Here is a 14,009-nt window from a genome sequence, read left to right as displayed (position 1 = left end):
ATGATGTCTTCAAAATGCCACAAATATAAGAAAATTACAGCTAATTTGATAAATAAACCTTTAAGCTAGGTACTCTGTTCAAAATTTCGTGCGAAATGCTGTCAAACTACATATAAAATATTTGGAATGAAATATATGCGAAATAATTTCGCAAAAGTTGTACTCTGTTTTTACTGTTTATATTGTAAACATGTGAAATACATCTGGCAACCTTATTTTTCCACACGAAATAACATACGCAGCACTTCTTTCGCACGAAATTAAAAGCAACAGCGAGCTGTCAAGCTGCATATAAAATGTTTCGCATGAAAAAACCATGATTTTTCGCAAATACGAACAGAGTACTAGGCTTTAGCTTGAAACCAAATTTTATTATTTTTATTAATAACAATAAAGTGTTACCATGGTATTCAAATACAAAAATTTCTGTTGAAAATGTTAGGTTAACAATTTTTATAGATATTAGTAACAATTTTATTTATTAAAACTAATGAAATTGCTATTTTTACGAAAACGATAAGCATTAGTGGCAATTTGTACTATTTTCTTTTACAAAAATACATAAAATAAGTTAAAAATATAATTATTATTTTACCACCTTCTGGTAAATTTTTCAAAAAATATTTATTGGCAACTCTATTTGTCTTCACTTGTATGAAAGCAAGATGTATTAACAAGGTGGCTTCGTAACTACAACAATACAAGAACAATAGTCATTTTTGTTTATGTAAAACCGTGTAAACTGTCAAAAAAAATTCACAAAAACACACTTTTATAAATGAAATAGTTTTTTTTAACACTTTTAAATATTTTATGCACTTAAAGCGATGACAAATGCTCACTTTTTTAAATATAAAATAATCGTTTGAATCTTATAACAAATTTAAAAATGTTTGTAAACAAGTTTTTGACATTTCACAAGGCAAATCATGAGTAGAGCAAAAAATAGTCAGCTGGCGTTACGCTGCCACCTGGTTAAATATGCCTTGTATGAAAGTGTCGAAAACCACTGTCCACAAAAATTCAGTAGGCAGTGAGCTGCAAGTGGCTGCATGTGTGATTGGGTTAGTGCAAAAGTGTGGATGTATTGTGTTTTTCGAACTGTTATTTGCACGTGTAAACGCTAGGTTAGTTAAAAGTAATGAAATATAGTTGTTAAAAAATAAATTATACTAAAAAAATTAAAACAACATCACTTAAGTCGAGTTTAGCTACATTTCCTATCACGTCCAAAATTTCACCGTTATTAGAATTATTGATTCTGAGTCAAATAACGAAATAGTTTTTTGGATTTTTGGACTTTAATGTTCAAAATATTATGAAACTTAAATAAATTTTTCGTTATATTACTCAGAATCAATAACTCTAATAACGGTGACTTTCTCGCGTTATTTGATTTTTTTTGCTAAAATCGACATAAGACGTATATTATTACATATTTCATTAAAAAAACTTAAAAAACTGCTTTAAATTATAGTAACACAATTATTTTTCCTGTATGTGGACTTTGTTGGCTACTGCATGTAATTTTTTTTGAAATCGGAACACAAACGAAGAAATATGATCGTTTTTAAAAATAAATTTAACAAAATTACCGTTAATACAGTAACGTTTACTTTTGATATGAAAAATGACACATAGTTGTATAACTTCGCAACAAATGCATTTCGTGGGAAAAACGGCAACACTGTTCTAATTGTTGACATTTATTTGACAAATAGAAACTGTGTAATGAATGAATGCATATTATACTTCGTAAAAAAGAAAACAGAAAAAAACAAAAATAGTTCATCACCTGAAAACAAATCTGATAATATATAATTTCCATCATTAATTCGATTCAATTGCAAAGAAATGGGTAAAATAAGAATAATATTGTGAATGTGAATTTAATTTCGTTGGAATTAACTATAAACTAAAACTCCGCTTTGTGGGCGTTGCTCTGACGTTTCTGTTCTTGACTTCCGTTTAGGTTCTACAGATGCAGCTACAATGCAAAAACTGGAAAAGCACTTGATGTTGCTAAAAGAGGAGTATACAAAATTGCAGAGAGGCTATGCTGAATTGGAACGTAAATATAGCAAGGCGATAGCCTCCAGCGATAGTGATGCGGCAGGCGAATTTAGTAGCTTTGTATCACGATTAGTGTTAACAGTGGCATCATTATATGGTCGCACGGTTTACTCCGATCTAACCATTAAAATGACTTCAAAATCTATGCCGGCTCATAAATTTGTTTTGCATGCTCGTTCCGAGGAATGGCGGGAGGAAATTTTGGCAGATGTCAGCGAGTTAGACTGGAGCGATATGGAAGAGGACATATCGATGGCTCTGCTGCGATGGATATACATAGATGTGGTTGATCTGCAGCATGATCGGCTTGCTTTGGGTTTATTACGAGCTTCACATCGCTTTCATTTACCAGGACTACTGGGTCTATGTGAAAGGGCGTTAGTAGCTTCAGTTGGAGTACGTTCGTGTGTGCGCTTTTATTGCGTAGCGGAAGAAGTGGGTGCCGGTAGTCTACTTGACTACTGCTCTGGCTTGATATCGACACATTGGGATGATTTAACACCACAAGATTTTGAACATATGTCGGGTCCACTTCTATTTAAAATGTTAAAGAGTAAAACCAAACACCCATTGCATGCTGCCGTGCGCTTATTACGTGAAGATGTAGTATTCTTGTGTTTGGTAGAAAATGATGGAATGGTAAGTAAAATCTTAATATTTCAAGAAAATTTGTTACAAGTGAAGGATATGAAAAGCTAAGTTTTATGATGTTTCCATAACATTTTGAGTCTAGGTGTAATCGTTCGTTAGCTGGAGTCTTTAATAAAATATTTCTTTTAGTTTTTTTTTTTAAATTATTATATGTAATATGCGGTATAATTTGATAGGTTTATTCCAAAGAATCATATATGGGGGTAGTGCAGTTTGCACTAATACTTAGTGATAGTGCAAAATTAGTGCAATCATTTTGTTCATATTTAGTGCTGAGTTGAAAATTAGCAGCCTCACTAAACATTAGTGATAGTGAGTTAAAAAATTTTGCACTCAAAATTAAATTAGTTGATTTAAAAAATGCAATCATCAGTTTATTGCAACTTTTTTGTATGCACTAATTTGAGTGCAACTTCAAATTGTGCACTAAATTTTTACATCCATTTGTCGTGCTCAAGATTGCCATTTATATTGTTATATTTCATAATTTATATTTTACTAGCTTAACCCGGTGCGCTTCCCTATTCCTATCATAGTAAAATAAAAATGTGATTTTATAAAAAAACTAGCATGCAACCCGCTACTTCGTTAGCGAAAAAATGTGGAAATAACAAAACAACTACGTAAATTATTTTAAAATGTTTATTATAGAAATTTTAATTATTGCGTAAAGTAAATACACCTTACAATTGTTTGTAGTCCATGATATTTTGAAGTATTAAAGCATCTCAAAACTGCTTGCGTAATTGAAAATTCATAATAATAATTGCAAATATTAATAGTAGATAGATAAAGATATACTAATTTAATAATGTGTGTGAAGTTAAATTTCGAAATTTATAACCCTAGACACAAACCAGTTGAGTTAACAGAGTTATGTTTAAAAGTTTACATGACACCGTTAAACATTGTAAATCAAGGAAAGTGTATTCAAAATGGAATAATAACCACACGGTTGAACCTAATGTACCACTAATGATTGAAACGGGAACTAATCTCCCGTTTTTTCCAAAAACTAAGTCAAATCATAAATGTCAAACATAGTTTTATACTTTTGCGGAATTTTTAAAATTTAATTATTATGGATGGACGAATCTAAATTCATGGAAAACGGGAGAAGATGGGCAGATGGAACTTGCTGGAATTTATAGCCAAGGTGTTTTTCTATCATAACCCATGGTCATAACCCTTAACAGTGCGAGTTTTGATAGAGAAATTAAAATTTTTCGGAAATTTAAATTTCTTGGGAGGATGATCTAAATTTCTTGGAAATGGGAGAAGATGGGCGGATGAATCTTGCTGGAATATTTAGGTAGGGTGTTGGTCTATCATGGTCCGTGGTCATAACCTTTAACAGTGCGAGTTCTGCTAGAGAAATTTAAATTTTTCGAAAATTTAAATTTTTTTGAGGATGATTCTAAATTCTTTTATAACGGGAGAAGATGGGCAGAAGGAACTTTCTTGAATTTATAGCCAAGTTGTTTTTCTATCATCGAAGCGAGTATGACTCAATCTGTGGAATTCTGCATTTATTCTATAATTCAAAAATATATTTGAAAAAGCACAAAATATTTTTCTGATCTTCTTAGGAAAATTAATTTCAACTAACAGTCGGACAAATAAGTGTTCACCAATTACCAATAAATATTCTTACTTTAATCATATATGTATATTTACAACTGTCTCAATTTACATCCATTGTTTAAGCCAAAATAAAAATTACAGCCAGAAGATAGATAATTAATAGTAGTAGTAATTGGTTTTTAAGTCTCATAGAAACTCACATTCTAACTTTTAGAATTTTCTATATTTATGAAAATCAAAAATACTATTAAATAACTGTTAGTTCAAGCGTCATTTCGGAAATGCTAAATCGCTTTTCAAGGTATCTGTCTTCGATTCGTATGGTACCCAATTTGCCTTTTTTTTTTGACAAATCCTGCTGCTTGCAAACGTTTTGCTTCTTGAGTATCTCCCTATGATATTGCAAGCTCATGTTGAGTTTGACAACAACATTCACTGATTAATGCCTCCAAATCTTGGTCTTCAAATTGTTTGGTTGTCCTGGGCCTTCCGTTTCAAAATCATCACTTCTGAACATGCACCATCTCTTGCACGTTGAAACCGATGGAACACGTTCACCATAAGCTTTGGTGATCTATGTGTACTTCTGCGGCACGTTTTTCAAATGAAAGAAGTAAAGCAAAACTTTCCACATATGACGCTTTGTTGTTTACACTTAATGTTCAATAACTAAGCGAGGATGAATGACAGATATATACCCTTTAGAGTGATATAAAAGTTATTCAAAATTAAAAAAGGGGTTCAAAAGATACGCCACCTATAGCAAATCCCACATTTTTAAGTCATATACCCAATAGTTGAAATCAAATTTCAGTAAAAATATTTTTTTAAACACACTTTCAACATATTTGGGGTATTCAAACGGTCTGATTGTCCTAATATGTATATTATGATAGTTTAAACAAATTGTTGTTGTGCTTCAAAAAAAGTGTTATTTTATGACAAAACAATGAACATAGTTCAAAGAGTCTTATTAGTTTAGAACATTATTGTTTGAAACACAACAAAAATTGTTTAAACTATCATAATATATTAGGACATTATGACAATAAGGACATTATGACAATATGACCTAATAGCATATCATTTTTTAAAATTTTAAAAATTGTGGTGTGAATGTATGTACATATACATTTTATTTACACGATAAAAACGTAATAAAACTTAAGGAAGATTAATATATACAGCCATAGTCGTATATATTTACACACACTAAAAAAATTAAGTAAGCTAGGATAAAATCAAAATTTTGCGGCCTTGTAAATAAAATTGGAAAAAAAAAGATTTCTATCACAATCCATAGACTTTATAGATAATGATAGCTAAGAAATTTTATAAATAAATCTACCAATTAGAGCTAGTTTCTGGGATAGAGATAATCTACATTCTTCGCTTAAACCTAAATTAAACTAAAAATTGTGTTTCTCACTTATTGTTTATATGCTATATAATCTAGGTTTAACTGAGCATCATTGGTGAGTTAAACCTAGGTATAAAATGCCAAAGCACAAACAGATGGAAAATAAAATAAACAATTCAGCACAGCAGCTCTTTGTTTTTATTTGCTTTATTAACATCAATATAATTTTTAATATACATTTTATATACTTTTATGTCGCTTTTTCTTTTAGAAAGTTAAAATTTACAAAAAAGTTATGTAACGCGGTTGCTTTTTCTTATAAAATGTATAGTATTGCCATATTTATATGAAAAAAATTGAAGAATAAACATGTGATTTGACTGAAAAGTATGGCAATGCTAACAAAATTAATCCACTAGTGAGAAACACAATCATTGGTTAAATTCCGGCAAAATATGTTTCAGGATTAATATAACAGCGTGTTAAGCTGAGTTTAACTGACAAGTAAGAAACTAGCTCTTAGTGGTTCAAATCGAAAAAGAAGTTCATACCATTAGTTTTCAAAATTATTTACTCATATTTATTTCCTTTCAAAATTATTTACACATCATTAAAAATAAGATAAAACAACAAAAAAGTAACGTTTTTTTTTAATAACCAGATAAATTTCCATCCGCGTCTATAACAGCTTGTAGTCTATCTGGAATTGAATCAACTAATTTTCGCACAAAGTCAATTTCCAGGCTATTCCATATACATTTCACTTCTTCAATTGTTTCCTCTCGTTTACGGCCATTTTTCAATGTTCTCCTCCTTTTTATGGCTGCCCAGACATTCTCAATTATATTTAGGTCAGGACTCTGTGGTGGCCACGGAAGAACATCTTGTCCAACCCTATTTAAAAAGGTAGTTGGTAACCATGCTTTGTGGCATGGAGCATTATCATGCTGAAGAATCCAATTTTCACTAGCAAACAGTCTTCGTGCGGATGGAAACACATGGTCATTTAATATATCCAGGTATCCCGATTGGTTTAGTGTCTCTTTAATTGGTATTAGATCCCTAATTTTCTAATTTTATAAAACGAAACGACAAACGTTAAAATAAAATTCTATGGAAATAAGTTTTAAACTTTTTTCCCAGTATTCTTCATACAAATTGCTTACGCTTCCAAACGTTTTGTTTTATAAAATGAGGACCTTAATTTACTGAAATTGTTATTAAATTTTGCGAGAACAAAATTCTTATTTTAGCGAATAGGAATAAACACGTGATTTTTTTTTGAGAAATGCTTTAATGAATATATTTTTATGAATATTTTTTGTTTTGTTTCACATTTCAACAAAATAATTTGTTTTGTAGTTTTTTATCAAATAAAACTATAACATTTCAAATAGCATTAAACCAACTATATTTACAACACTGTTATTAATATTTTCCCTCATAAATTCCCATATACATTTCATATAACTGTATGTTGAATAAATTTTAAATTTATTGAATAAGGTGAAAATAATAATTTTTACAAAAAAGGTTAAGGTTTGTGTCTGTACTATTGGAATTTTCAACACCATTAGAATTCAACTAATGGTGAATAGGGTGAAAAACTATATATTTTAAAATAAAATTAGTATTCTAAACATGAAAATAAACATTCTGGTGTAGGCTAAGGGTTTAGACTACTGAACTGTAGCCGAACTACATCGGTTCGAATCTCAGTGGAGGCAAAACAATTTTATTGAAAAAAAAAATAAAACTACTTGAATAGAATAGTAGAAATGAATTTCAAAAAAGTACCAATATAAGTGTACTGAAATTTGGCCCTTTTTACCCATTTGTATTTGACTTCCGAATAGCATGTTGTGGATTCTTTTTTGTGTGGTTGGAAGAATATTTTATCTTTTTTTTATTTTTAAATTGAATAAATAATATCAAATCTCCGTTTTTATCCCGTTTTTTGTCCCCTTTTTGTCCCCCGTGAAGAAATAATTTTCAAAAAAGTACCTAGTAATACGTACTATTTGAAAATAATAGTTCATGGAATTGTTAGTGAGAAAATACATTTTGATAAAAAAGTACCAAAAAAGAAAACAATTTTGAGGCCTTAGGAATTCGAATTTCAAAAAAGTACCAAAAAGATTTCTAGTTTTTATTGATCTGAGCCAGATACATTCAATATAATATTTCTATGTTTATTTATGTAGGAGATATACATGTTAACAGAGGGTTCTACGGGGACTATTTTAACCCCATATGGCCACTTGAATTTTGAATTTCAAAAAAGTACCAAACACCTGTCGGCTCTTTTTTTGATTACAGGCGGACGCATTTAAAATATTATTTCTAAGTTTATTTGTTTTGGAGATATAGAGGTACAGGTTTTACCCGTTTTTGCCCCATTTGTCCCCCTTAACGACCGAATTTCCAAAAATCCCTTCTTAGTGGATCTACATATTGTAAAAGGAACCCATTACCCGAATTTCAAGTTTCTAGCTTTAGCGGTTTGGGCTGTGCGATGATGAATGAATCAGTCAGTCAGTCAGTCACGTTACTCTTTTATATATATAGATATATGAATATAATTAATATCGGATTTTCTTGTTTGTGTTTAATTGCATGAGATCTACGTTCAATGGCAACAAAATTACTCACGCATAGTTTTGAGAATTTCGTTATTATAGATATTCGATAATTAATATTTACTTTGTATGGGAGGGGGCACGACACTCATAAATACATTCACTTGATGTTCGATAATTACAATATGTATGGTATGGAAGATACCACTCCACTGTTCAGTTCGTACCTATTTTTATAACTTTTATGTACAATGGTAACAAAATAAATCATTTGAAGCATTACTTCACCTATTATAATTCTCCAGATTTGCAATTATAACTGTTTTCTATATATGAGAGGGGTCATTCATACTAATTCATAATTTTCTTTGTAATGGATTTCCCACACCTACTGCTCCGATCTCGTCCATTTTAGCTAAAGAATTTTTCTCCAAATATTCGATAATAACTACGTACCATGGCGACGAAATAAATTCTTCAAAGTTTTACGGCTTTTTCTAATTCAGTTCAGCTGATAATAAAAATTTGTGAAGGTACCAATTTCCTCATTTTTATAATTTGTATCCCTTTACGGTCCAAGTTATCCGTTTAGTATTGATTACGAACTGAAGGTATCAATTTTACCGGTTTCCCCCTGTTTATCCCTTTCTGGTCTATGTATTAAACAAATGTTTAGCCTATTGACGGATCTATCCATGTTCAAAATTTCAATAAAATCGGATCGGCCGTTTAGGCGTGATTGCGGAACAAGTAAAATTTACAAACCGATTTATATATTTATATGGGTCTAAAATCAAATTCCCGCTTTTAAGGCGAAACATTTTGTTGAGCATTTTAAGAAACTTGACTATGTTTGAGCTTGTTCGAAACGTAAGAAAGGCAGAAAAGATGGATCTTTGCAAATGTTGCAGATTTACAATTAACTTCACCCGAGAGTGGTTAAAAAATCTCATATCGTGGTTGTGCGAGAACCTAGCATATTTAAACAAAAATATTAGAATTCGTCTTAAGGTAGGGTCACACATGGCAAATATTTGCTCAAAAAAGCGTAACCATATTTTTTAGCACAAATTTGTTTGACGTGTTTACTCTTACAAGTGTTTTGTAAGATCAAACGGCATCAAATAAAACAAAACTAAATTTTTTGTTTTCAATCATCCTAAGCAAAATAAGTTTTTGAAATAAATAAATGAATTTAAATGTATTTTATTTAGTGGTTACGTCTTTTTCGTCAAATATTTGTCATGTGTGACCCTACCTTTAGATTACGATTTTGGTAAATTTTTTTTAATGCATATGAATTGACCCACTCTGATATACATACAATGAAAAAGTTGATATAAAAATTGGTTTTCTTTCGTTCCTTAACATATTTTTTAACATCCCCATAAATGTAGAAGTCTGGGAACTGAGCAGGCCCGGTGTTGACCCGAAACAACTCCTTTGTCAATTTCCTCGTATGTTTCGTGTCATTTTCTTTTTGGAAGGCCCATTTAAGTTCCATATCCAATCTTACATTTTTGGGTCTATGACTTTGTACCAACGCCGTTCTATGAAAAGCATCCCCATATCAATTTTTCCGCGCCACCTTGTTTAACTGCCGATCAAGGAACACATCGTCATGTTGACGCAACAGTTCCTTCTGGAATGTCATCCATACTTCAACATCACACAGTCGGAGTCTCCCCCGAGGCATCTCAGACAGGACCTACGGAAATACGAGGAGAGCAGAACCCCCAGAACTCCCAGATTGATTATTGTAAAATTGTTTATGTTGCTACAGCAACAACAACTGCCTTTCTTGTGTACCTAATTTGTGTTTTAACTTTCTGTGTTCGAAAAGTTGTGTTTTTTAAAATAGAGAGTTTTGAATATAGGCCTCGATATACTTTATTTGTTAATTTTTATTGTTATTCAATATATGGGCAAGTCCCAGAAACAGTCTAGCAACAAAAAAAATTTTAAATGAATCAAACTTGAAATTTTTAATTGTAATATTAGACTAGATATGTATATTATATTTTATATATAAACAAAATTTATTTCGATCATCATTCATACAAAAATGATTACCAAATCCAACACTAGCTCAGATATCATAATTTTATACAAACAAAATTATTTTTTTAATGTGTTTTTATTATTACTTAAGTGTTAACAAGATGCTTCGATTGACAGCTATATTTTTGACCATACAATTTAAATACAAATTAATTTTGAGTAATTTCACTTTGAATAAAATTTTTAACAACTTCTCATGGAAAAGGAAATAATTTTCAAGCATCTGGATAATTTGTAACGAGCGTCACGTAACGTGCGTCACAAAATGTTCTCGGATTTTTATGAAAACGGCAAATGTTTGTTCATGTAAATATGTTATATTAGAATTCTCTTTCATTCATCTTTCTTTTAGGAATAAGATTTTGTGTGCTTTATTATGCAAAATTCGCTAAAATTACAAAAAAACACTTCAACTTTTAATGTTACTTCCATTTTTTGTAACGTGCGTCACAAAACTTTGCAATCAATTATTTCGCAAGAAATGGTAATTAAAAGGTAATATCTTATGTCATTTGGAATTGCACTTAAATCACACTATAGCACGTTGGAGGTATCTTATTTGAAAAACCACAAAATATTCATATTTAAATATGAAAACGTGTACGAATGAAACGTTCGTCACGCAGGATTTGCCCATATATTAAAAATGGTACTGTGAAGGTCTAAAGAATATATTTATATAGTGATACCAAATTCAAAAAAGCTATTTTTTCTTCCCTGATAATGATAACTATCCCCAACAATTCTACCAGGTTGATTGTACCATGAATAATAATAATAAAATAACATTTAATTTATTTAAAAAAATAATTTACTTTAAGATTTATTTTGGTATGTTCATTCATATATTACAATGTAACTTAAATTTAAACCCTGAATTATTAATTATTTGTAATCGTTTGACCTAAAAAAATAATTTTATTATAAGGAATGGCAGTAAGAGATTGTAAGCATTGATAAAGGCATGTCGTTGATGTGCAGAATTGATCAGACTGGCAGAGGCATGTCGGTGATGTTCAGAATTGCACAGATCACCACGACAATAACAGTACGTTTTTGTTGCACCTACTAAATTATTATTATCATACATCGCCTTACAGTCTTCGGAATAAATTTCTTCCACAGAATATTCTGGCATCCACTTGCCCTTGTGCAACACCTGAAACAAATTAGAATAAATATGAATATTGTTGGGAAGAACATATTGTATTGCAATCGTACGTGGCGTAATCGTTTTTGTTGAGCACACCCAAGAGTTGTAGTTTTTTGTTCGTAACCATTTTGCAAGTGCCTTGTGGAAATAATTCGAGAACACATTGTTGAATATGGGCAGTCGATAATGTATTTTGGAGATTCATCAAAATTAAAGCAGGACGGTATAACAATTTGATCATATCCAATAGATAAAACTTCTGGTGTTACAGCACAGCTAAAACACTTGATGCCAGTCGCTAGATCTATAATTTTAATTTCAAACATAATTTATTTCAAATTGAAATTATTTTTGAATTAAAAACAAACATACTTACTAAGTGTACTAATGATGGTACATGCAATAAAAATGCCAGCCCAAGCCATACTTTATAATGTATCTAAGCAAATTTCGGCCTTCTCAATGTAAATATATATAAGAAAATATTTCTTCCTTGTAATATTAAAAGCGAAAACTTGCGCGTAGAACTGCTTACTCTTCAAGTTTCCAAATTGTAATCAAAGAATGCCATCCGTTGCTGAAGCGATTTCAAAATTTTAAAATGTATGTATGCGTCTTGTTGTGCGGGTATGGTGGTGACGCATATTCTGTGATATTCTTATCCGGTTAGTCGTTGTTATTTAATTCACATTGTGTTACATTTACCTCCTAAGTAATGTATGGCTATAAGAATACATTTGCTTTAAATAAATTAATATATTTAAAACCACAATTATTTAAATGTGAATTTTAATATTTAGTTTCCACCATTTTAGTATTATTTAGAAATTTATTTTAAAAACTTATAGTGAAACTTTACCACAAATTCTTTTATCTAATGTCATTTGAAATATATTTGTTTTCTATTGAATACGATATATTTCATTAAATAAATATAATTTCATAGAGGATTGATATGATCATATATGAGTTTAAATCTTTATTTAATGAATACAGTAAGTTAATAGTTGCAATGTTTTTTCCACCATGTCATGTCATTCTTTAGAAATTTATATTAAAGACTAAGCGGGAAACTTTACCAAAAATTATTTTATCTAATGTCATCTGAAATATACTTCTATTGAATATGATATATTTCATTAAATTTCCCTGTCCTTTCTATTTGGAAAGACTTAAATGACTTTCTTACAGAAAGGATTGACACACTAGACTGTCTTCACGAATTTAATTCTGCTTTTAAATCTACTGACCAGAATGATTCTGTCCATTCTGAAGATATTACTTCTTATAGTATTTAAAGTATTTTATGCCCAATGGCCATAGATATTAGAATGTTATTTCTGAATAATTATGGAAAAGATTTGATATCCCAACGTTTTCTAAAAATGTTCAAGTCTCCGGCATAAACAACGATGTTTCTGCTGTTTCGAAGAGGGTTTTTTCTGTCGTAATAGGGTCTAATATCGATTCCACTATTTTATTAACTACAACGGCACTCGTTTTGCAACGCATATCAGGGAATTTGCCGTCGATTTCGATCGATACTGACATTGCAGGATCTTCATTTAGCAGATTCCAGTTCTTTCTGCAGTAGACCTGTCGAACTATTACTATGAACTGATTTGTACCCTCAGATTATTTTAACTGAACATATTTGTATCATTACTGGCCCAGAAAATAAATATTGAATACTCACCGGTCCTGTAAATACTATAGAATTCTGTTCACATTATACGAAAACGAAATTTTCTACTTCGTGGAAAATTCCCCATTTGACACAATCATCAATTTCCTATGCAAATCGAACACATTTGAATTGTAAGTCCCGGTCCACATTGTGAAACATTTGCTGTTTCACAGGATGGATGGGGGCTAATGAACAAAAACACAAATGATTTTAATTGATACCTTTTTTGAATAATCTTAAAAAATGCCCATGAAATATATTTACATTTAAACATATAACCTTATTTTAACGACAATGTCTTATCGGTGTTTTGAGCCGCACAGAAGTCCTTAAAGACCTATTCAACAGGGGGTCCTTTATGACTCTCATAACATTATAACAAGTCATCAGGAGTCCTTACTGGCTCAATTAGATTCACTCATTAAATTTGTTATTTAATAATTGCAACATGATTTAGTGCTGCAAGGGGGCCGGCAATGTTAAGTTAGAATTGTTGTGAGTTCCTTTTTGCGAATAACTTCTTTAAATAAATTATACTATTTTAATCATCGTTAGAACATGATATTGCTTCCCTTATTTATGCAACTTTGTTGGAAATTTTGACACATATTCTAGCGAGTAAACCGTTAACGGTATCTTAAATGGTGTTTGCCTCCAACTTAGGTTGTTTGTAAGCCATTTAATTACATATAAATTCATCTGCAACTCGTCTAGGCACTACGTGCGTTTATATGTTTTTTATAACAACACACTACGTGTGCACCTTCTTCGGGGTAATATTTTCTTTTAAATAAAGAGATCTACTTCTCACTAAAATTTTAATATATAATGAAAAATAATTTTGACTTAAAAAACTAAATA

At 30.6% G+C, this 14,009-nt stretch overlaps 1 protein-coding gene and 1 long non-coding RNA gene across 2 annotated transcripts in view; one reads left to right on the top strand and one right to left on the bottom strand.

Annotated features, from left to right (window-relative positions):
• The first annotated feature begins 1,719 nt into the window (after positions 1-1,719).
• The window catches only part of LOC135963028 (rabankyrin-5), a 31,337-nt gene continuing 19,047 nt past the window's right edge, over positions 1,720-14,009 (top strand). Inside the window, exons 1-2 of the mRNA XM_065514812.1 lie at positions 1,720-1,858; positions 1,973-2,712. Coding sequence (XP_065370884.1) covers positions 1,855-1,858; positions 1,973-2,712 — 744 coding nt within the window. The 5' untranslated portion in view covers positions 1,720-1,854. The remainder of the gene's footprint in view (positions 1,859-1,972; positions 2,713-14,009) is intronic.
• On the bottom strand, positions 11,097-11,963 carry LOC135949200 (uncharacterized). The gene is made up of 3 exons (XR_010575855.1): positions 11,838-11,963; positions 11,530-11,765; positions 11,097-11,467 (listed from the first exon to the last, which is right to left on the bottom strand). It is a non-coding gene; the product is annotated as an uncharacterized LOC135949200 (long non-coding RNA).

The sequence above is a fragment of the Calliphora vicina genome, chromosome 1 (genome assembly GCF_958450345.1).
Source record: "Calliphora vicina chromosome 1, idCalVici1.1, whole genome shotgun sequence".
Classification (NCBI taxonomy): Eukaryota; Metazoa; Arthropoda; class Insecta; order Diptera; family Calliphoridae; genus Calliphora; species Calliphora vicina.
The sequence above is the reverse complement of the archived record's forward strand: the minus strand, read 5'-3'. Positions and strand labels throughout refer to the sequence as shown.